General features: G+C 40.9%; 1 protein-coding gene and 7 non-coding genes across 16 annotated transcripts in view; all 8 read left to right on the forward strand.

The window, feature by feature from the left end:
* Positions 1–18,940, forward strand: part of LOC135497120 (eukaryotic translation initiation factor 4 gamma 1-like) — a 34,432-nt gene extending 15,492 nt beyond the window's left edge. For 5 of the 9 annotated variants that reach the window (XM_064786847.1, XM_064786839.1, XM_064786843.1 and 2 more), the window contains 19 exons: positions 281–499; positions 781–918; positions 1,151–1,210; positions 1,601–1,839; positions 2,273–2,444; positions 3,123–3,227; positions 3,558–3,717; positions 3,974–4,086; positions 4,345–4,496; positions 6,993–7,178; positions 7,858–7,875; positions 9,395–9,608; positions 9,936–10,108; positions 10,612–10,813; positions 11,241–11,339; positions 11,918–12,052; positions 12,507–12,588; positions 13,032–13,178; positions 13,489–18,940. In XM_064786847.1, coding sequence (XP_064642917.1) covers positions 281–499; positions 781–918; positions 1,151–1,210; positions 1,601–1,839; positions 2,273–2,444; positions 3,123–3,227; positions 3,558–3,717; positions 3,974–4,086; positions 4,345–4,496; positions 6,993–7,178; positions 7,858–7,875; positions 9,395–9,608; positions 9,936–10,108; positions 10,612–10,813; positions 11,241–11,339; positions 11,918–12,052; positions 12,507–12,588; positions 13,032–13,178; positions 13,489–13,673 — 2,799 coding nt within the window. In that variant the 3' untranslated portion in view covers positions 13,674–18,940. The remainder of the gene's footprint in view (positions 1–280; positions 500–780; positions 919–1,150; positions 1,211–1,600; positions 1,840–2,272; positions 2,445–3,122; positions 3,228–3,557; positions 3,718–3,973; positions 4,087–4,344; positions 4,497–6,992; positions 7,179–7,857; positions 7,876–9,394; positions 9,609–9,935; positions 10,109–10,611; positions 10,814–11,240; positions 11,340–11,917; positions 12,053–12,506; positions 12,589–13,031; positions 13,179–13,488) is intronic. The other 4 variants (XM_064786844.1, XM_064786841.1, XM_064786842.1 and 1 more) reach the window with 4 other exon arrangements.
* LOC135497499 (small nucleolar RNA snR60/Z15/Z230/Z193/J17) lies at positions 116–193 on the forward strand. The gene has a single exon (XR_010448903.1). It is a non-coding gene; the product is annotated as a small nucleolar RNA snR60/Z15/Z230/Z193/J17 (small nucleolar RNA).
* Positions 565–643, forward strand: LOC135497497 (small nucleolar RNA snR60/Z15/Z230/Z193/J17). The gene has a single exon (XR_010448901.1). It is a non-coding gene; the product is annotated as a small nucleolar RNA snR60/Z15/Z230/Z193/J17 (small nucleolar RNA).
* Positions 2,813–2,891, forward strand: LOC135497498 (small nucleolar RNA snR60/Z15/Z230/Z193/J17). The gene has a single exon (XR_010448902.1). It is a non-coding gene; the product is annotated as a small nucleolar RNA snR60/Z15/Z230/Z193/J17 (small nucleolar RNA).
* LOC135497495 (small nucleolar RNA snR60/Z15/Z230/Z193/J17) lies at positions 3,795–3,874 on the forward strand. Its single transcript, XR_010448899.1, has one exon. It is a non-coding gene; the product is annotated as a small nucleolar RNA snR60/Z15/Z230/Z193/J17 (small nucleolar RNA).
* On the forward strand, positions 4,905–4,980 carry LOC135497496 (small nucleolar RNA snR60/Z15/Z230/Z193/J17). The gene has a single exon (XR_010448900.1). It is a non-coding gene; the product is annotated as a small nucleolar RNA snR60/Z15/Z230/Z193/J17 (small nucleolar RNA).
* Positions 9,104–9,173, forward strand: LOC135497493 (small nucleolar RNA R38). Its single transcript, XR_010448897.1, has one exon. It is a non-coding gene; the product is annotated as a small nucleolar RNA R38 (small nucleolar RNA).
* On the forward strand, positions 13,269–13,337 carry LOC135497494 (small nucleolar RNA R38). Its single transcript, XR_010448898.1, has one exon. It is a non-coding gene; the product is annotated as a small nucleolar RNA R38 (small nucleolar RNA).
* Positions 18,941–22,323: the final 3,383 nt, after the last annotated feature.

Consider the following 22,323-nt stretch of genomic DNA (forward strand, 5'->3'; position numbering starts at 1 on the left):
TCAAAGATATCCTTTGAGGTTCATGAAAGAGACTCTCGAGACCTGTTGTATGTGTTCTCCTTCTTGGAATGAAGACTATGAGTACAGGATACAGCATGAAGTTGGAATGGCCTGCAAGTTGTAGTGATGATTGTATAGTTCAGCAGAGGATGTTTCCATTGAAGACAACTTTCGCCCCTATCTGATGCAACTTGTGACCTAGATTTTTAAAACTTCGCAAAGTCAAGGGATTCCTACCCCTTCAATTTGTTTGATCTGCTATTGAATATTTTGTTTCCAGAGCGGAGGTAGTGGTGGTGGCGGCAGTGGTCGTGATGACCGAGGCCGCATGGGTGGTAGCGGACGCCGTGGCTCGGAACAGGGCCGTAAAGAACCCAAGAAGATCATCCTAGAGTTGCCGCTCGCCCATCAAATTGAACTCCACCACGCTGAGAATGCCTGGAAACCATCCACAAAAACCGCAGATGTTGCACTGACTCCTGAAGAACAGGCTGAACAGGTACGTAGATTGGCTAGAATACTTTGGCACTTACTCTTCAACACCCTACTTGTCAGGCATTGAGCGAGTTGTAAATGATGATTGTATAGTTCAGCAGAGGATGTTTCTATTGAAGACAACTTTCGCCCCTATCTGATACAACTCAAAAACTGCTCGCTAACTTATTTGCAAGAACTGGTTATTCATTAGGAGAAGGTTCCATGCCAATCATTGGACCTTACTGGGAACAGATTTTCTTTATCTTATTCATTCCTAAAAATGACATCTATTTCTAATTCCAGGAGGTCTACAAGGCTGTTCGTGCCATCCTCAACAAGCTGACACCGCAGAAATTCCAAGTACTTATGAACCAGATCCTGGAACTACAGATCGATACTGAGGAGAAGCTCAAAGGAGTTATTGACCTTATATTTGAGAAGGTAGGGTGATCTTATTTATGTCTGACTGCCTGCTTCGGGTCTGATTTGCGCTGTCAAGGTCTGTTGTTGAAAAGTGAGAGAAATAGTATCCCGGACATTCACATGGTTTGTACCAGAGTATCTGTGTTGTGGGTTCTCTGTCTAGTCAAAAGATGAATAGGTTGTGATTAAGTTTCAGTGCATAAAATGGTGTCATTGCAATTGTGCTATATCTTCTGTTGTTTCATTTCAGGCCATCGATGAACCCAACTTCAGTGTACCCTATGCTCACATGTGCAAACACATGATGATCGTAAGTAGACGAGCATGTTAAAAGTATTTACTAAATGTTAATTCGTTTTTTCCCTGCTTTCTTTTGAAAAGCAAGCACAGCCATATTACTTTGAATGTTGAACATTGGACAAGTCAAAATAGATCAGGCTGATGTAGTTTTCTAAAATGGGCCAAATGGTATTAATTGGGCTAATTATCCAAGTCAATGATGTCAGTTATCCCTGTCTTAACCCTATTCTGTGGAGACGTTATTGCTGAGACTTAAATTGCTTTTGAGATTATTAAGAACTTGTTACATTCAAGACTGACTGGACAATGAACTTATTTGACCAGGCTTAGACGAAGTAATGTTTTGACCGCCTTAAGTCCTTCATTCTTTTGAAGTGGGGTACCATTCCTTTCTTTTCAGGTAAAAGTGCCGGCCAAGTCCCCAAGTAGTGGTAAACTAGGTGATACCGTGTTATTCAGAAAGTTCCTGCTCACACGCTGTCAGAAAGAGTTTGAAAAGGATAAAGCCAACGAGTTGGATCTGGCAACCAGACAGAAGGCCATCGATGAGGCCGATTCAGAGGACAGGAAGAAGGTATTGACGCTAGAATTGAATTATGAAGCTGCCAAATCGAAACGGAGATCACTAGGTAATATTAGGTAAGTGAAGTTTGAGGTCTCAAATTAAAAAATTATGCAGCCATTCTTGTTGTCATCGATCTTGTATTGTTGAAGTGGTGTTACCAGATTCACTCCAAAATTACTTGACGTACAGAGTTATCAAGGAATGCCAATTGTTCTTAGGTCACATCTTCCTCCTATTAGTAAACTATTTATATACCGGGAATTTGGAGCCAGTTTAGAAATATTTGACAGCCATCACTACCTAAGAAAGACTCCCCATTGATTATGCTTACAGAGTAGAGATGGCATAGTGATATGGAGGTTGATGACAGTGTAGACACTAAAAAGTGACAATAGATATGAGATGGATTGGTTCCCATTTCACTGTCGAAAAAGTTGTAGGCAAAATGGAGAAAAAATAAAATTGTTGGAATCGAATGTTCACATCATCTGAATTGTCTCCCTTCAGGTTTATTGGTGAATTATTCAAACTAAAGATGTTGACAGAACACATCATGCATGACTGCCTCGTAAAGCTACTGCGCTCAAACGACGAAGATAACCTAGAGTGCTTGTGCCGCCTCCTAACGACGATCGGCAAAGACATCGACCACGACAAAGCTAAGGTAAGGCAACCTAAGGTACTGATAATTTTAGAGAAAAAAATTTCTTCCCCGAAAAATTGAAATTTGAATTTTTTGACGACACAGGGCCGAGAGTGAAATAAAAGCAAAATAAAAATATCCTCGCCCTGTTTTCTTTTGAACTTCAAATTTTGAAAACTGCACGTGATAACCATTTTGAGCACTTTCCTTTTGGTAGTTTTGCACTTGAAAAAGAACAAGGCCAGATAATGCTATAATAGAAACGAGATAGAACGGTGAAGTTTAGATCCAGAGTGTGAAATTTCTCTTACATAAACAATACTGTAGCCCACCTTTCAACTTAACCTTGCACATGACCATTTCCTGTGCACTGACATTGTTGGAAGTGTGAATACCATCTGGATGAGTTGTAAATGATGATTGTATAGTTCAGCAGAGGATGTTTCTATTGAAGACAACTTTCGCCCCTATCTGATACAACTCTTGTACTTGTGATTGAGACAGCAGTAGGATTCTGTTTGTTCTTTGTGATAAAAGTACAGTTTTGTTGCATTAAATTTTGGACAAAGCTATCAAAAGTTCAAGCCTGGCTCTTTTGAGACCGGGCTTACTTGTTGTTCCAATGTAGAAATCAACAGTTTTATTGTATCCTTAATTGTCATAATGTTCTCTGTTTCCTTTAACGGCTCATTAACGCACCTCTAATCATTCTAGCCCCGGATAGATCAGTACTTCCAACAGATGGACAAGATCGTCAAACAGAAACGGACATCAGCTAGAGTTCGTTTCATGATTCAAGACGTGATAGAATTGCGATCAGTAAGTAGAACAGAGAACTGGGAATAAAATAACCCCAGACCTGTTCATTTTGTCGCTTCTTGGCCAGATTATCCAAGTCCGTGATGGTAGTTATCCCTGTCTTAACCCTAATGTGTGGAGACGTTTCCTGCTGAGACTTGAAAAGGTGACAATTATACAGATTTCTTCAGCTTATTCACTCCAGGTGAGGCTTGACTTTTAAAGGGGAAAGCGCATCAATTGTTTTGATACCAACTGAGGTGCAGGAAGGGCATCGTTTTGCTTGTACAAAATTTGCTTGAACTTCGAATTTTAATATTGTGAAATTCACTGTCGATGGTCTGTTTTCAGAGTAATTGGGTGCCAAGACGTGACGACAATAAGCCAAAGACGATAGACCAGATCCATCAAGAAGTTCAGCGAGAGCGCCAAGAGGAGCAGTTCTTAATAGCACAACACGCCTTGAACCCTCAACCTGTCTCGGCGAAGAAGAGAGGGCCACCTGGTGGAGGTAAGTAGAAAGACTAATGCGTATTAACTCTCTCAGATTGCAAGGAGGACTTTAGTGGTTATGGTTTATGTGCTCTGCTGTTGTAAATGATGATTGTATAGTTCAGCAGAGGATGTTTCCATTGAAGACAGCCTTTCGCCCCTATCTGATACAACTCAATCTTTGACAATTTATGTTGGAAAGTCTTATTCAAATAAATTAAAGGTTTCTAATCTCATAAAAGTGTTCATGTTGATTGAAAATACTTGTATTTCAGGCCGTGGTCAAGCCGCCCCTAACTTTGGTCCTGCTCAGAATCAATCTGAAGATGGATGGAAGACAGTTAGCGCCAAAAATACCATTGATCCTACCAAGATGAAACTCAGCAAGGTAGGCAAAAAGCTTTTCAAACAGATACTTCTCGATGGGCCTTGGATGCCAGGCATCTTGGAAAAAGAATCTGAATTCTGAGTACAGCCTAATTTGGAATCAGACACACCACACATGTAGCTCTTGACTAAAGCTAAAAAGAATTACCGGTATTGGTATTGAAGTTCTTATCGATTTTCCTAAAATTGATAAATTTAGGTAAATTAGTCCTGATTCTAAAGCGTTGTATTCAAACATCATTTCGTTGACTGCTTTCAGCCTTCAGTAGATGAAAACAGCATCCAGTTAGGTCCTGGAGGTCGACCTGGGTTCTCCTGGGGACGGGGTAGCAGCGGCGGTTCCAAAATGCAACAGAACCAGTCTTCGGGAGGAGATTCATCTGAACCACGTCCGTCTACGCCAAGTAACAGGTCAGTCTGCGGGTGCTGTGGTAATCATAGAAATGGCTTGTAGGGGGAACCACTCAAGGTCTGCAGTACTTTCTAACAAGTAACATCTCGCCAACTCGGCCTGTCGCTGAATGTCTCATTCGTAGAGATTACGCTGCGAAAAACTCGTGACAATGCAGCTACGTGGGTTTCTGACCCTCCTTGTTCAGCTTGGCTGCTCTAGTAGTTTGAGAGCCCTGTTTGTGCACATCAAAAAATTTAATTCATAACTTGCTATAACAAGATAAATGATGTTCCAATATACCTTGGTATGTCTTCAATCATTTCAAAGGGACAATCCCTTAGCCTTGGCCCGAGTGCAGAGGATCACACCCTTTGGGGTTAATATGGTGAAGATGATTCACTGATTCAAGGCATTCTAGAATTGAAACGCTGTAAATGATGATTGAATAGTTCATCTGAATAAAGATGTCGATCCAATTTTCGCCCCTATCTGATACAGCTGTCTGATCTTATCTTATGTTAGGTTTGAAGTGATTGAATCCCTTGTGAATGGTGTTGTTCCTATTCTAGTCACTTGAGTAACCCTGCACTCTCCTCACAGTGTTTAAGGTGCACAAGCCGAGGTTTCTAAGCCTACAACATGGCTTGAATTTACTAGGTTCTGGACAAAACTGAAGTTGCCTGACTGCACATCAGGCTGATTTCTGCCGAGCAGAGCCTCTTTTGTTGAGTTGTTGCATTATGTCATCATGTTGTCTAGCCAATAAGTTGAGGCTACGCTTGTCGAAGTTACAGATACATATCCATTGGATGCCAGCTTGGGTTTTGTCTATTTTGATGATTTCTCAGTAAATGACATCAGCAAGGCTGTTGGAAGATTTCCAATATAATCACTGTTAGCGGGCGCTGTTCAGCTGCGCAAGTGAAAAAAAATGCCATCTCCTTGGTGATTTTCAACAAAAAGTGTCATTTGAAGCTCTTGACGACGTAGTGTAGCGACTTGGGCTGATGCACCCAGCAAACACTGTAAGAGGATTCCCATCAACATGGGACTTAAGTAGTCCCTGTTGTGTGCTAAGATATTGTGCCGTGTGTGTTGTGAAGTGTGAATGTGTGGTGTTGAACTGTGAGTGAAGAAGGCACCCTAACCTGACCCACTTAGCCTCTTAAAGCTTGCGCAAAGTGAAGCTTGCTTCCTGTACTCGATTTTATATTAACAGCATTGTTCAGTTGTCTTTCTGTCTTGGATCTGATTAAAGTACTTGGGTCTCAATTAAAAGGTAAATTATCTTTGAAAACTCTTGAATCCATCTGGAATTTATTACAAGTATAGTGCCGTGACACTCCAGGTAGTGGACAAAACATGCAAAATTTATGTACAATCTGAATGGATCTTTTCTAATTTCTCCTCCGAACCTGATATAACCCCTTATTTCCTTTATTCATTAGTCTCTTGGTGTTGTTATCCCGTGACTTCTAATCTGCTAGGGTTCTAAGTTAAGAACAATTTGGGGTAAATTTGAAAATGTGCAGAAATGAACTTAAAACCCTGTCTCCTATATTTTGCATCCTATAGTTCGAACCTGTCCCTTGGTCATTTATTTCCCTGAAACTATACTACTGAGTTGCTGGGTAGACTCAGACTGAGTAGCATGCCACTAGTAAGATGCATTAACCCAGAATATCTGAAAATTGCCCCAGTGGTGAATGGCATTTTACTATCGGAACCTCTTCACACCACTGCATCATGCCTAGCTTTAGGTCTTCAGATTAACACAGGTTTTCCCTTTGGATGTGTAGTGGAGCTATCTAAACCTGGCAGGGGTCTCGTTTGGGATCATAACCGTGGTGCTCTTTTCTCCAACTCCCATTTCAAAATTTAAAACCTTTTTGTGGTTTCAGTTTTAATTTGTATCAAATGTGCATTTTAAAAAGGGGAGCAGTTGTTTTAAACCTCTCATTGCAAGAAATCTTATTGTCATAGATGTAGTGATCATTTTGATTGGTTGATACTAATAGATTGTTCAGTGGCGTCCAATCATAATGCCTGTTACATCCTCTTGACTTCACAACTGCTACCCTTGGTCCTTTCAAGACTGATTGCTGCTTTTCCTCGATGGGACAAAACCATAAATGTCTACCTGTATAAATCGTAAATAACCTTGATGCGCAAGAGTTAAAAAATTCAGAGATATAATTGATGAGACATTTCCAGTTTTTGAAAGGTTTCAGTTTTTTCTCCGTAGAGCAATACATTTTCAAAATTAAGTATCTATTCGGGGCATACCATGCTTATTCTTTATAGTTAAAAACTGATAGGGACATCATTGAAGAATGGATCAAGAATTTTCCGACAAAATTTGTTGTAGGATGAGAAAGCAAGAGTCTTGACAGGATAGCATGTTTATCTAGTTTCCAACCTCCATTTTGTCTCGCTGCTGTCGTAGTGGCTTTGTTGTCATAACTCTGCATGCCCGCACGCCTTCTGGATGTGTCCGTGTTGTCTCCCTGTAGGTTCAGTGCCCTAAGCCAAGCTGATGGTGGCTATGATTCCAGGGGGAGAGGTGCTGGACGAGGTCTTGGTCCCAGGCCTGACAGTAGAAGTCGCCAGCAGCAAGGGACGCCCGGACGCCACGACCGAGGCAAGAATACGAGAATGTCGCAGGAGTTGGAGAGGGAGCAGGCTATCGCTGCTGTTAGGTGAGTGTGGGACATGGAGACCCCAAGGAAAGGAAGCATTTTCTTAAAACCTGTAGGATGTCTGTTGATAGGTTATTTTGACAGGAAAAACAAGACCTGCACCTGATGAGATGTTCCTAGTGGTTATTAAAAAAAGTGCCGCCATTTCTCAAGGGATCTTTGTCAATAACTTCGTATCGCATTTAATGAGTCTTACTGTTTGTTGTGCCTCTGCAGTTAGCTTTGCTTCACTAATTTTGTTGCAATTAAGTGCATCATTTAAACGCAATTATTACCTTAATAAAGCCTGCTTTTCATTATGCTTGCTTCGTTAATTTTTAATTTGAATACATAGCGAAACATGTATTGATAAAAAAATTGGTATTGATTATAATCACCTTGTGTGTTTTGTTATATGATCGTTCATGTAAAGCTTGTATCGTTTCTTGCACTCCAAATTTGACGAAGAAAGTGCTCAAAATTATCACAACAAATACGAATATTTCCAAGTTGGATCACATTTATTTGCATCGCTTTGTGTTTCTGTTGAATATGTATGTGCTATATGTTCCATTTGGCCAAAAACCTGACCAGGACGCTATCTTATTATTCAAAAAGAAATATTCACTCACAAACATATAATGCGGCATTTTGTCTTTTCGGCTACTTTATTTTATTTTTATTTCGCCAACTTTTTCAGGGTCATGAAAGATGGAAGGTAGGATTGAAAAACAGAAAACAAAACTTGTAGAAACAAAAGAAAAATGGAGAAAAATAAGCATTTACTGAAAAACTAACATGGCAAAATTTTGCGTTTTGACATGCAATCGTGACCACAGTGCCGAAACGAATGAATATACAGGTTACGACCTGCAATAGACTCGTCCGAATATTTTCCAAATAAATCTTAGAGGGGTGTCATGCGATCCTTGTACCACGCGATTTCACCGGACACGAAACATTCACCTGGTCTGTTGTTTCCGGAAATCTTTTCCCTACTCTCATGCAGTCAATCGATTGGGCGCTGTGGTGACTGTAAAAGAGAAGTTTTGCTTGATGGCAAATGTTGGGGTTTTGTCCATTATGTACATTTGTTTAAAAAATCCAAACTGTTCTCCTTGGTCTGCCAAACATGCATCATCAGGAGAACGGTCAGATGTGTTGGAGGTGGAATGGGTTTGGTGAATTCAGACGAATCCCACAGCATTGTAAGAAAAAGCCAGGTCCTGAGAAGTGGATGAGAACAACTTTTCAAATCTGCCTTCAAAATCACACTGGTTTCCTTTTCATGCTGTTGGTTTTGGCTTAACCAGAAGATGTCTTGCATGAACATCCCAGATTCCTATGGGTGGATTTGCCTCCAGTCATTTCAGGGCCGTGTTGTTCTGAAACATGCTCATGCTACGGATAGAATGAGACTCAGTTATGCTTGTCCAAAATGTCAAAGCCAAATGGGGGATTCGGAAGTGCCATGATCTCTGAGTGACCTACTCACCCCAATTTGTGCATCAAAACAGCAAATAGTGAATAAAAATTGAGATGGCAGCCAGCACCATCTTTGTGGTTTGATCTGTTAATATTAATAGCTGGTAACTAAAATTTTCACTATTCTGTTGAACAAAGTAATTGGTGATTGTTGGTGTTGGGGAGATTGGTTTGAACCTGTTAACCAGTAGCACCAGTGTGTGAGGCAAGAGTTGATGACACCTACTAACACAAACACAAGTCCTGTCCTTGTATATATGCTTCCCATTCCTTGTAGTGTTGATTCCCTAACTGTAAACCAGAAAATTTCCACTTTTGTTTGGTTACCTTGGGATTGACTTGATGGAGTCACATCTAGGAAGTATGATGTGCTGCAACTACCAGTACATGTAGTTAAAAAACTCATTCATTCACAAAAATGATCCATGAATTCAAGGGATAAAAGTTGTGTTTTGTCTTTTCGAAGTCAATGATGATGTTTGTTATCCCTGTCTTAACTCTCATGTGGACATCATTCAGACTGAGACTTCAAGCGGAGGAGCAACTTCTGTTGGAATCCAACATCAGTTCAAAAGCACTTCACTCTGTGATGTCATGTGGGGGGTGGGGGTGGTTGCAGTTGTCATTTGCAGTCCATTATGGCGTTCCTACACGAAATCCATAGCATAGTATTACCAAATATGACCTTGTACAAAAGAAGTTTCATAATAAGTGCATCATTGTCAGACTAAACCTTGAACTTTTCATTTCAGGAGTCTTGCTCAGTCTCGACAGGGTTCTACGGGTCGACAAGGCGGCAGCCGCGAGGGGAGCCGATCACGAGAAAACCGGGACGACATTGAACCGATCGAGGGACAGCGCGAACCCGAGCGACAGAAACCTGCCGTCGTTCAATTGTCTGATGAGAATATGGAGAAGAAGGCTAAGGCTATTATTGATGAATATCTACATTTACAGGACATCAAGGTATATGAAAAGTTGTTTGCTCTCTTCTCTGATCAGGTGCGTGTGGCAGGTTCTGATTAGCGTATGGACTTGACATGGCAAGCACGTTGTCATTTGATACATCGCCATTCAAGGGAACCCACAAAATTAAAATCACCAAAGGAGATAGTTGAATTATGAGTGATGATTGTATAGTTCAGCAGAGGAAATTCCATTGAAGACACCCTTCGCCCCTATCTGATACAACTCGTAAATCTCAGCTGGCCTCGGATAAAACTTGCATATCAGTCATTCTTGTCCAATTCTGTTCTATTTGAGTCTTAAAATGCATAATCTCTACCATTTCAGGAAGCTATGTTGTGTATCTCAGAACTAGAGGAGCAGAAGAACATTCATGTGTTCGTGACGGCAACGATAAACCACGTGTTGGAGAGATCTGAGAAGGCAAGGCAGCAGGCTGGCCATCTTCTTCATGACGTCGTCAAAGGTGGTCTGATCACTGTCGCTGATTACCTCAAAGGGTGAGTAGGCATGGCTCTTGTGGGCCTCCAATCACAAAATTGATGGAGGGACTGAAATCTGCGAAAATTTGGCCGTTTACCGGAGAGGAGTCTGTTTTGATGGATGGGCTTTCTTTAATGATGCTTGTTCTAGAAGAGTTGTAAATGATGATTGTATAGTTCATCGTAGGTTTAATCCGAGGAAGACTATTTTCGCCCCTATCTGATACAACTTAAAATTGCTTGGAAAACAATAAAAGAAATAGGTTCCGAATTGGAGTGAAGTTCTTCTGGGATTTGAAATACATTCAGTACTGTAAAACTTCTTCTTCTGGACACCCTTGTTCTTAAGAATCGTGACGTGGGCCTGATTTCAAATGTGGTAAACATAATAGGAATTGCCAGTTTAGTCCTAAATCTATCTTGAGCAGGAGTGTTCTGACAATGGTGTCTGAGCTGTGTAGCAAGGTTCAGCTGTGGGTATGTGTTATAATGCTAACAACGTATCCATAAATTTCTTTCAGATTAAATGAAGTGTTAGAATATGCTGAAGACATGGAAATCGACATCCCCAAAATCTGGGCGTATTTTGGGGAATTGATCGGCCCCATGGTCCACGACGGTAGCGTCCCAATGGTCTTCCTCAAAGATGCCTGCAAGCCGCTCCACGGCCGTAAAGCCGGCGTGTTAGTAGCTGCCATATTACACGACGCCAGCCATAGACTAGTAAGTGACCGGCGGTTAATAAGTCCATTTTGTTTGTAGTCTGTTGGGCTGTGATATGGGGCTATGCCTGAAACTGTAGCTACATTTTCTGGGCCTCTGAAATCTGAAGTAGTGTTGTTGTGTTCACTAAACAATATTCACTTGTGTTATTTGCGAATTCAACACTAAAGAAATTTTCTATTTTATCATATCGAATTGGTTGTTTAGCTAATATGCTTTCGATGCTTCTGGTATAACCAGTTGGCCTGTGGGTGTATTAGGTCACAGAAGTCAATGATGATGTTTGTTATCCCTGTCTTAAATACAATGTGGACATCTTACAACTGAGACTTGATACATTGTTCTGCAAAATCGGAAATAACAGTACATTGTGCTGCACCGAATGTAAGCAGATGCCATTTCCTAATCGGCTTTTTCTTGATTCCAGGGTCATATAAAAGTAGGTGAACTGTGGCGACAATCGAAGCTGCAGTGGACCGATTTCTTAGCTCCTTCAGATGACTTAGAGAAGTTCCTTCAAGATAATGTAAGTTTAAATGCTGTGAATTGTTCCAAAAACTCATACAAGTTCAATCAGTATTTCGTGGAAGAGGTTGTTTTCTGGAGCAGATTGGAAGTCGATGATGATTTTTGTTATCCCTGTCTTAACACTCGTGTGGACATCGTACAACTGAGACTTCAGAATGGATGTGTGTGGCATGAGACTATTGGCAGGGCTCTTTGTCTTACTTGCCTCTCTGCACCCAAATGTGTATAAATGGGTAACAGTCAGAATTGCTCAGATTGTAACGCTGGTAGCTCATCTGAGGTCCACTGAAAGGTTTTAAAGACCGGTGTTAATGAGATAACCCATATCGTAGTTGATATCAGACTATAAACCCAAAACTAAAACTTTATGTGTGCTATGTGCAGCTGCTATCTTATCGATGACACTGAATGTCAAATTACACGAGTGAGTGATAATCTCATCAATCTTTCCCTGCATAAGATATGCAGAACGTGCATGCCGACTGAAACGAAACAGAAACGAAACTGAAACTTAAACTGAAACTGAAACTGAAACTCCATACTCCATATAACAAGTTGTTTCTGTGGTACTTTCAGAAATTAGAATTCACCGTTGCCTCCCGCGAGCAGCACGTAACACGGTCGTTGTCTATAGAGAACATAATGGACCAGCTTCAAGAGTTATTATCAAAAAAGAGTGCTGACAATGAAGAGGTGTTTGACTGGATAGAGGTAAAAGAGCTTGTTCATGTGGACCATGCCTCAACAGGGTTGTTCAGAACTTAGGATACCACAACATAATGATGATATAAAGTGTAGTCAAACGGTGGAATTTGCAAAGTATTCGAACTTGTGAAGTATGGTGACTCTAGAAAAGTGAAATGCTAAGTGTTAGCACCAGCAAATTGCTAAGTACGAGGTCCTCTTGTAAAAAGTCTTGTATTCAAATCCATCCCCATGTTGTGGCAATGTACTTCACTGGTGACAAAACACGACGTGTTCTCACAAGAGTTGTAAATGATGATTGTATAGTTCATCGTAGGATTTATCCAAGGAAGACTATTTTCGCCCCTATCTGATACAACTTGCTAAGAATTCTATCCGAAAGGAATCTTGACTGTGTTGCGACATTATCAATATAGTGTGAATTTAGGAATTCTCCATGTTCTCTCTCTTTCACTTTCAGGCCAATGTGGGGGAGGCAAAAGCAAAGGAAGCCAAATTTATCCGTGCCTTGATGACAGAAGTGTGTGCCAGTGCCATTGAAGGTAAATAACTCTTCAAAAACTGATCCAAAAATGTTAGGAGCCTCATGGCCTACCAGTACCACGCAGGCCGGCCGGGGACAACCCAGATTTGTATCTCTGGTTGTACTGGTGTGGATTTCAAGGAAAGAAAACTCCTGGCTCTTCTGAAGTCTTCAGAGACTTGGAAGCGATATTCTCTGTACCTGATAGTACCAGAGATCCTACAGGAGCAGATTGGAAGTCGAGGATGATTTTTGTTATCCCTGTCTTAACTACCATGTGGACACAATACAACTGAGACTTCCATAAAATGTTTAGGAAATAGTTAAGAGTTGCCCTAAATCAATTCAAAACTTTGGTGCCGTTGTCCAACTCGGTAAAAAGCATAATTTGGTCATGCCTACTGAGGGTAGCAGCAGTATGTATTTAGTCCTCCTTAAAATTTCGAGCGACTTTGATTTCAGGATCTGGTGCGACTTCAAAACTCGATGATACATTGCTGAAGAAGCGCTCTGTGGTGTTACAGAAGTATTTAGACCATCAAGCTGATTTAGAATTGCAAGCTCTCTATGCATTACAGGCATTAGTCAATAGTTTAGAGCATCCTCCAGGTAGGTCTAATGTTTATCATATCATTCTGGCCAAAGGTACTCCGTTGAACTGGGGAATGTGACCAGATTTTTGAAAATTTTTGGTAGAGTTGAAGTCAATGATGATGTTTGTTATCCCTGTCTTAAATACCATGTGGATTCGTTACAACTGAGACTTCATTGAGCGACACATTCTGAAAGACCTTGGGAACAGAACATCAATATTCATTGCGGCGGTCCAGTCATTCTTGATCAGCACTTCATGATGGTACCGTAAATGCTTTTGGCAATTATTATTGAATTGTACATATTATGAAATCGCATTTTCCAGGTCTAATGCAGATGTTCTTCGACACGTTGTACGATGAGGACATCATTTCAGAAGATGCATTTTACACATGGGAGACGTCAACCGACCCTGCCGAGCAGGAGGGCAAGGGTGTCGCTAAGAAATCTGTGGTTCAGTTCTTCACGTGGCTCAAAGAAGCTGAAGAAACCGGGGGCGATGACAGTTAGCATTTGTGATCTAGTGTTAGATAATGATATTTTATATAAAGATATATAAATTGTCAGTCTGGGCTCCTAAGATGATTTCTGCACGGTTGTTTTGAGAAGTTATCGGGGAAAATTGAGTCTTTGTCGTTCTTGAATGATGGGGTGTTATTAATCATGCTGAATCCTTGTTTCATACGTGGCCTCGTTCCTTGGGAACAAATTTAACCTGTTGAGACTTGAAAGTTCCAAGTCTTACAGTGGCTTCTGGTGTGTGGAAGTAGGGGAATTCTTGTCTTTCTTGCTATGGTCAGAATACGTGACTCCCTCAACGCCGGAGCAATGAATACTTGCTGTCGTCTTAGAGAATCTCTGTATTGTTCCAATATTTAACTTAACATCTGATAGTCACAATGGATGGCTGTCAGTTTTCTCAAGACTGCTGAGTTTGTAGGAGTGATCTTAGGAGCCCGATAAGATGTTCAATAAACACATGGCAGTTGTTGGGCTGTGTACATCATGCTGTGTATATATGTATGAAGTGGGTTGTCATACACATTGCTTTGCCTTGTCTCCCAAAGGGCCAGCCACACGGAAGTCTTGAAAAATATAGGGTAATTTTTTGGTGCCGCTTGTATTTTGAGGTAAAAGTGATTCTCTATTAAAAATATTGATCAACTAGTTGTTAACATGTGAAAACTTACTTTGGTCATGTTATCAACTTGGGAAAAGAAGTTCTGAGCATTTCCCTTGAAGCTTAAGTTAGGCTAAACAGGCCAGTGCTTCGACCAGTGTCATTGAGATAGTCAGTTTGATTCAGATTAAGAGGGACCTGCTTGAACTTGGGCTATGGCCTAAAAGGTGACTTGAAAAAAAAAGCTGTTTGGATGGTCGTTGGGGGTATGAGGTGTTTGCTTGGGGTCAGCGTTGGTTGATAAGATCATTACATGTGGATCCATCATCATTCACTAAACTGTGAGCTGTCATTGAAATAAGATTTTTGTTTGTCTTCGAGATTATATGCTGTAATAGTTTCATGTTTGTTCAGGTTGATGCGAGATTTTGCTCTTACTGTTGTTGTTGTCAAAGTCGATCACTAGCATATGGTTGGAGTATGCAATCATCAAGTCTGAATTGCCGAATGATTTCTTTTTTGGAAATGCTATACCACAATATCCTTATTTGCAATTTACAGAGCGAGAATGACGGATATATTAGGCTAGCTGCAATTGAAAAATTAACTAGTGCAAAGGCTTGAAACCTATTGTATGTTTTGGTTCTAAAGCCTTTATATGATGCATTGTTGCCAACTTCCCAGGAATGGCGAATTTACCAAAGTATAAAAATATGGCAATTGTCTCGTAAAGATTTCTCGTCAACAGTGCAAATCTCTGTCAACCAGGGTGGGGGATTGTAACTCTGTTACAGTTTGATAGTCTCAACTGTTCGTGTGCATCTATATTTGTCTTCTATTCTATTTGGCTGTGTAAAGTGTTAAACCCTGTTGAGATATTTAATCCATTGGACGTGCAGCTGTTAAACAGCAACTGGCATGGCCTGCTGTGGCTGTGAGGTATGGAAGTGGTAGCCCCTGTCCAAACGTCGCTTTTGGGAGAGTGCTGGTCAAAACAACAGAAGTCTGTTTCCAGTTTACCTTGGCCCGGTTGCTCAGTCGTCCTTAGCTGTAATGTTGGCATTAAGTCCTAAAACTACTATTGTAAATGAAATTTACTGAAGGATTTAACGCTTAGTTGAGTTACAATGCTGACATTTGCCTCCTACACCGAATGAGCAACTCGGCCCGGTGCCCTCTGCCCACAGGTGGCTGCTGCATCCAATTCAACACCTCAAGTCAGAGGTAAGGCCCGACGTGGCTTATTGCTGTAGCATATTTAGAAAGTTGCAGTTTTGCCTCGAGTATAATTTTATTTGCCAGAGATAGGAATTCTCAGCCAAGTACATGTATGAAACTGTTCTGCCACATATGTTTAAAAGCAGACAGTTCCTGAATATTTCACATATGTATGTTGATGAAAAAGGCTGGTACCATTGATGTTAAGTGTGGGTACGGTAGTTCTATTACAATTTCATTATTATTATACTTTGAAAATGCCTGGGTTCTGATAGTGGGTGAGGAAAATGTTGGTAGCCCTTGAAATCTCCTCGATGGTCCCAAAGATAGGCCAGTTTTAGAACGATGCTTCAGTCATGTTCAACAAATTTCATGAGGGAATATTTTCAGAAGCTTGGCCGCAAGAACTCTGACTGTATTTTGAATATTGTGTTTTGTAATGAATATGATGATGATGATGACGATGATGCATGTATAATGAGTGACGATGCTGCACATGAACTCTGATACCAGCTGGTTGAACCAGTCGCTGCCTGCCGGAAAAAGGTTTGACACCAGACAGCGCCTGGAGAAAGATTTTCCAGGTGGTAGGTTGATGTAAAGAACCTCAAAATTGGGAAGGACAAACAGATTTCTCTCTTATTTTGGTTCTCATTTTGGCTACAGTAGCAGGTGGTCATGCGGTTGTAAATGTGTTTGTTCAAACTGACATGTCTAGCTGTACAGCTGTGCACTGTTATCTAGTTTATTTGTAGGATAAACAACGGGCGAAGGGAAGAAATTTGGCTGGCGCATTCATGCATGTGATTATGATATATTTGTCATGTTTGGAGAAATGCAAATTGCCACTGTCGGGAGCTGTTTGTTTTGACATCAGCACCATTAACTTGAGTGGACAAATCTGTCAATGTCTATAGGTTTGGGAAATTAACAAAGTCCTTGAAGGATCTGGCATGTGTGGGCCTATTTCTTCACCGCCAAGTAATTTTGTTTATTTTTTTCATTTGATTTAGAGAACTATTGTTATTGTTGACTGATTTTGACCAGTTTATTATTTATTTGATGTAAATATCAATAGGGCGTTTAAAAAGCATAGCAGTTTACTCACGAAAATTTGTGGAGAAAGTGTCACTTTTGTTTAAAGCGAAGCATGCTATTGGAAAGGTTCTGGCAAGGATAACATCTTGGCTGAAAAAAAGTTCATCCTAGTTATTCAAGGCTGTTCAGTTTGTTGACCAGCGAATTGGCAGCTTGTTGGTACATGCGTCTACAAAACTGGTATTTTCTTCACTTAACAAATCATTGCATTGTTTGTACGGAAAAACGTGGAAGTGAAACATGCCACATACAGCACTGAAGCAGATTTTCATTCAATTCCAGCTTTAAAAAAGTAGATGAAGAACTGAATAAGTTTAAAATGTTCTTTGTTTTTGTCTACAAAAAAATTCGCCAGCTGTCTAATGAGAGGTGGCAAAAAATTAAAAAGATTGGTGACATCGTCTTCAGTGCTTTCAGAATTACAGAGATGAAAATTATCTTTTGGTTGGTGGGTTGTGCAGTTGGTCCAGTTCTATTGGCAGGGGCCTAAAAAATGTACTAATTGAAGTTGCAATGTTTTTGGGACGCCCTGTTTTTGAAATATAGAAAGTCGGTTGTACGTTTTGAAATATTCATAAAAGTCACTCATGCGCTGGCTGTAAAAATTGCTAATTGGCACATTTAGCGTCATCTATACCCTGGATTCGGGCAGTGTAGCACTTGACCGTAGTCATATTTTTCAAGGTCATTGTCAGAGATTTTAAAATCCTGTGGCAGTCTTTTTAATAGGGGATAACTTTTAGGGTCGATGTTTTTTTTTTCTAATTAAAATATTGCAGCTGGTGAGGGTTTTTAAGCATGAAGTATACGAAGTTTGTATAATCTCAATAAATTCTAAGTTACGGTTAATTCTGTGTAACTCTCAGTGCCTCACTGTAAGGAGTGTCCTTCAGCCCTTATCCAGGTGAATAGTTGGTGTTCACGAAAAAAAATAGTAGAATTTTTAGAAGAAAACGTTCAAGAAAAGAAAAAATAAGCTAAAATGTGAAATTTTATTGTATGTATTCACTAAAACATATAGTCTAGGTTGGTTTTGAATATGGTGCGCAAGGTGTATTTTCCATGGTGGCCAGACAGTCATGTGTCCAGACTTTTTACGAAAAAGTGGAGTTGGGAAAAGTATTTTGAATGAAATGAATGAATGAATGAATATAACAATTTCTATAGCGCCTGAATTAAAAGAAAAACTTAAATTCTCAGGCGCTTTACAAAGCAAAACACTCCCTGAAAAGGTGTTGTTTCAGGAGAGTTTTGAAAATGTCTATGGAACCAGCAAGCCTGATGTTGGAAGGTAGCTGGTTCCATAGAACCGGTGATGACTTGACTTTGCACCAGAGAAGTACTCATAAATTGCACAGAGAGTTAGTGCAGTGCATTCGTCATATTTCAACTATAATATGTGACCCGCTCTACCAAAACTAGGCGCTTGTCGCATCTGAACTCGACAGGTTGATACGGACTTGTTGTTCATTTCCCTATTGTAGACCTTTTGTGAAATCTAACGAATTTACGTCTGTCTGCACATGCATCTGTTGGTTACCATGGAAACGTCCTGCAGATGGTGACCATGTTCGTTCGTCGTCTCCTGCATCTGTCCCATTTGTGTTGGTTGGACGCCACAGAGAATTAGCAAAAATCCAGTGGTGCTATTTAGTTCGCAGTTATTTTCCTTTATCCGTGTTCGTCCTAGCTAAATTAGAAGGATCATGGCTAAAATCACATCACATATTCAACTGCCTACATTGTATTCCGATATAAACCTTCAGTAATTTTTTCACCAAATATTATAATTGGGTACATATGATGTAATTTGATAAGAACCAGCCCGTATTGTATAAGTTGAACAGTACTTCTGTTTTTGTACTGTTTCTGTTGATACATGCATGTTTTGTCTTTATCATGTGTCTTTGTGACCAATTTTCATGCATTGAATATGTATCATTGAAGTTTGATTGTTAAAATGCTCTTGGAGTGTTTTGGTATGGTGGCTATGGTGTTGCCATTGACACATTGTTGTCATGGTGATGTCATAGCAACCATGGTAGGGTTGCTATGATGTTGCTGTGGTGCTGGCATAGCAACCTTGCCAAAAAGGGTGGAAACTCACCAAAAAATAAAAACTGTCGCTAAAACCTGTATAGCAACTTTCCTATTGTGAAGCAGTTTGCAAAGAAATGTGCTGCAGTGTCTGAATGCTCATGGCATTTGTTGAGGAGAATAAAAGATAGCGACAGCCAGGGTGGTTTGTACTGTAATCATAGATAATCAACACGCCCTGGTAGAAAACTGATAAATCTTTGAACCTGATGAACGGATGTAAATAAAACTTGTAAGGTTTCAACGAGTCGTTTGTTTTCTTCAATTGGGTTGAGCGGCTGAGATCAAAGGTGTTGACCTCTCCTTCCACTTCTCTTTCGTTATGAGATGAATTTGATTCCAAAACATGTTAAAAAAAAAAATGTAGATGTACATGGAGACAGCGGTGATGACACACTGGGAGTTCCCTTTAGGAAATACATGTACTCCCAATACAAGCAGCATACAGACATTTGCAGATTGCGTACAACCTGAGAAGAGTGCCTTGGTGAATTCAGAGCTGTTGTTCCCGGATATAAGGAGCAATCTTTTGCCTAGTTACCCCCTCCCTTTTTGGCATATCAAACTGGTGTGATGGGGATCCTGGACCATTGCACCTTGCTCAATGACTACCAGTCTGACACTGGTTGCTTGTGACATTGTCCCAGTCAATCTCCCTCAAGGGCTAGAGTGTTGACCACTGGCACAGGTTGTGACTTTGTCTCTAACCCTAACCTCAAAGAAAGGGCAGTGCCGGGGAATGTCACAACCGACTGCCCCCCCCCCTCCCCGCCTGAAAAGTGCACTTATAGTTTAGTCCTTGACCAGGATTCTGTTCTTCGGACAAGAACCTCTTTTGGTTTTTGATGGCCACTGTGGGTTCCTCTAACATCATTATGATTGCAGGAGAGTGGCTTGCCTGATTCGTATTCGGAATCCACATTTTAGCACCACTCAACGATGCCGTCATCCCACGCGATCATCCCACAGACGTCAGGTCTCATTAGGGATTTTTTGGTATTCCTGCGCGGCCAACCCGTAACCATAGTTCCTAAATAATCATTGATTTCTTTGTCCTCACAGTATGTCAATGTTGAATTAGCAGATTTTTTGGCAAAGACATGTTATTTGGAGTTTCTGAAACCAAGAGCGCTACTGAATAGGCGGCTAACAAGAAACTACGCATTTTACTGTTGTTGCCGACGTATGTGTACACTGAACTTGGGATGTGCGTCGGTCCCGTGTTGAAATGCCGTCCAGTGCCAGTTGGTGCGTTTTTCGCTGATTTGTGCAAAATTCAACATATCTCAAAAGTTCAATGGTTGACCTTTGATTTTTTTAAATATTTTTGTGTAGCGTAAGCAACTGTCTTTCACGGGAGAATGGTCACGGTCAGAATTATTCAGGAAGAAATGCATAATATTTGGGGTTCCGTGATTGTCCGGCCCAATGCCCGATTTAACATCCTAGCGAATCAGGGAAATCGGGCGTTTCAAGTGTTATACGACACAAACGGGTTGTCCTCATGCAATCACATTGGAAACGCATTTTAAAATAGATGTTACGCCCTGTTAACGGGGCACGTCATCATTACGTACATTCGGGAAAAACTCCCTAACGAGAACTCAAGCAATCTGAAATTCTCACAAAGTCAGCAGATCGAGTGAGACTTGGCGACGATGATCACCATTGACGACGCTTGGAGAATGGACGTCATAGTTCCGGTCATGCGCAACTATATTTCCTGGGACAAAGTCACAACCTGCTGGGATAGTCCAGGAGTGATGTCCAAGCCATTGGTGTCCACAACGACCTTTAAAGTCACAACCTGCTAGGATAGTCCAGGAGTGATGTCCAAGCTATTGGCGTCCACAACAACCTTTAAAGTGATCTATATTTCCTGCATGGGACAAAGTCACAACCAGTGATGAAACTACAGCAGTCCATTTGTCATTTCCAGCTGCTACAGGACAGGAATATACATTGGTGTGGTCATTTAGGACTGTATGCTCATACCCCCTGTCAAAACGGCACAATCCTCCATGATGTTTTGCACACAAGACGTAAAGTGACCAATTAAAAAGGACGACAATACTTCAGCCCAAACTTGACTATGTACAACATAAAACGTCTCGATCGAGACAATGTGTGATATGAATAAAGAGTAGTAAATGCTTTTATCTAAAACTCCATGTACATTTACACTTGGCCTTTCTGTACAAAATTGAAGTAAAAGCATTTGCTAGCCTTTATTCATATCACCCAATATCACAACCTGAATCTGGATATTCATACTCCATATGACATTGAGTCCTGTACGTTCTGACACCCAAGTTATGAATATATATGCACGCGCACTAAGACGCCTATGTGTTTTTGAGGGGCTGACGCTGAGGACCAAAAAACGGCCGATGCCCATATTTCAAGGGATTCGGGTGCGTCCGCCAGGTTGATTGCCGAAATTAGAAAGATTGTGCACGCATCCGACTCCCGTTTCATATTCGTAGATATTCCACCTGTATCTTTACAATGATATTTGGCCTGGTGCAATTAAAGAAATAACGAAGTTGTTATCAGAGTCATCACCATGACTCAGTTGCAATACGACTTGGTCGACATATTGTCACAACCTAGCTCACACATCAGTTGGCCGTATGAAGGCCGTTTGACATACATTTGTAATGTTGCAATCTTTTGTTCAGCTCAGCTTTCATCGTCCTTCTTCGAGTGGTCCAGAAAATGTTCTGTAAAGCCTTCTAAACCAAAGGCCCGACATGAAGACATAGTCACAACCACGGATATACGCAGCCACTACACTGCTGTAATATGCCTTGCTTTTATGTCTCAGAAAAGGATTTATAAGGCCTTGTAGCGAAGGGCCACACATGGAGACATTGTCACAACCTATCTCTCCCGCAATCTTTTTTGCAAAGGAGCAGATGGATTTAATTTTCAAATGCCCCAGCTGTCAGACTTGTGAGATTTCAAGTCAACCTTTCAAAGATTATCTACCTTGAGAAGATTGCTCTGGAGGTCCGCAATCGTGGTCCATAATCTGTCTCCCTTTTCACGTGGTGGTTTCCACCTGCCAATGCGATGCGCCTGGGAAGAAATATGATGGGATGTCAGAAAATTTACAGGTATCATAAAAAAGCCCCATGGGATCGTATCATAATTTCAAGCTTCCACATGATGCGACGCGAAATATCGAGGGGGTCTTCGCACTAAAAGAAAGGGACATCCTTCTATAAAGTGCCGTCACTCCTTGAGTTGAGCTGTAAGATAAATAATTAAGGCACCAGCTGTCCTCATGATGCGACAGAGCTAGCTTGTACCGATGTCTTCTTCATGTCTGATCCTCGATGGTCTACACATCATTTTCTATGACACCCTGAGTTGTGCGTGAGAGCCAGGTTGTTGCGTTGTCTTTATGGCAAAACGTAAACATTGAGACAAAGTCATATGTATTGCGGGGTCAACGCTACGTCCTACAGTAAAAAGCTGCTTTCTCAATTGAAGACAGTCACCATTGAAGACAGTCACCAGCTTGCCATAGAGACAACGGGGCCACCAGCACCAGGGCCTACAGTAATTGATGGAGCTGCTTTCTCAATGTACCATTAAGGACATTCACAACTCGATCGACCA

Source organism: Lineus longissimus, chromosome 12 (genome assembly GCF_910592395.1).
Source record: "Lineus longissimus chromosome 12, tnLinLong1.2, whole genome shotgun sequence".
Classification (NCBI taxonomy): domain Eukaryota; kingdom Metazoa; phylum Nemertea; class Pilidiophora; order Heteronemertea; family Lineidae; genus Lineus; species Lineus longissimus.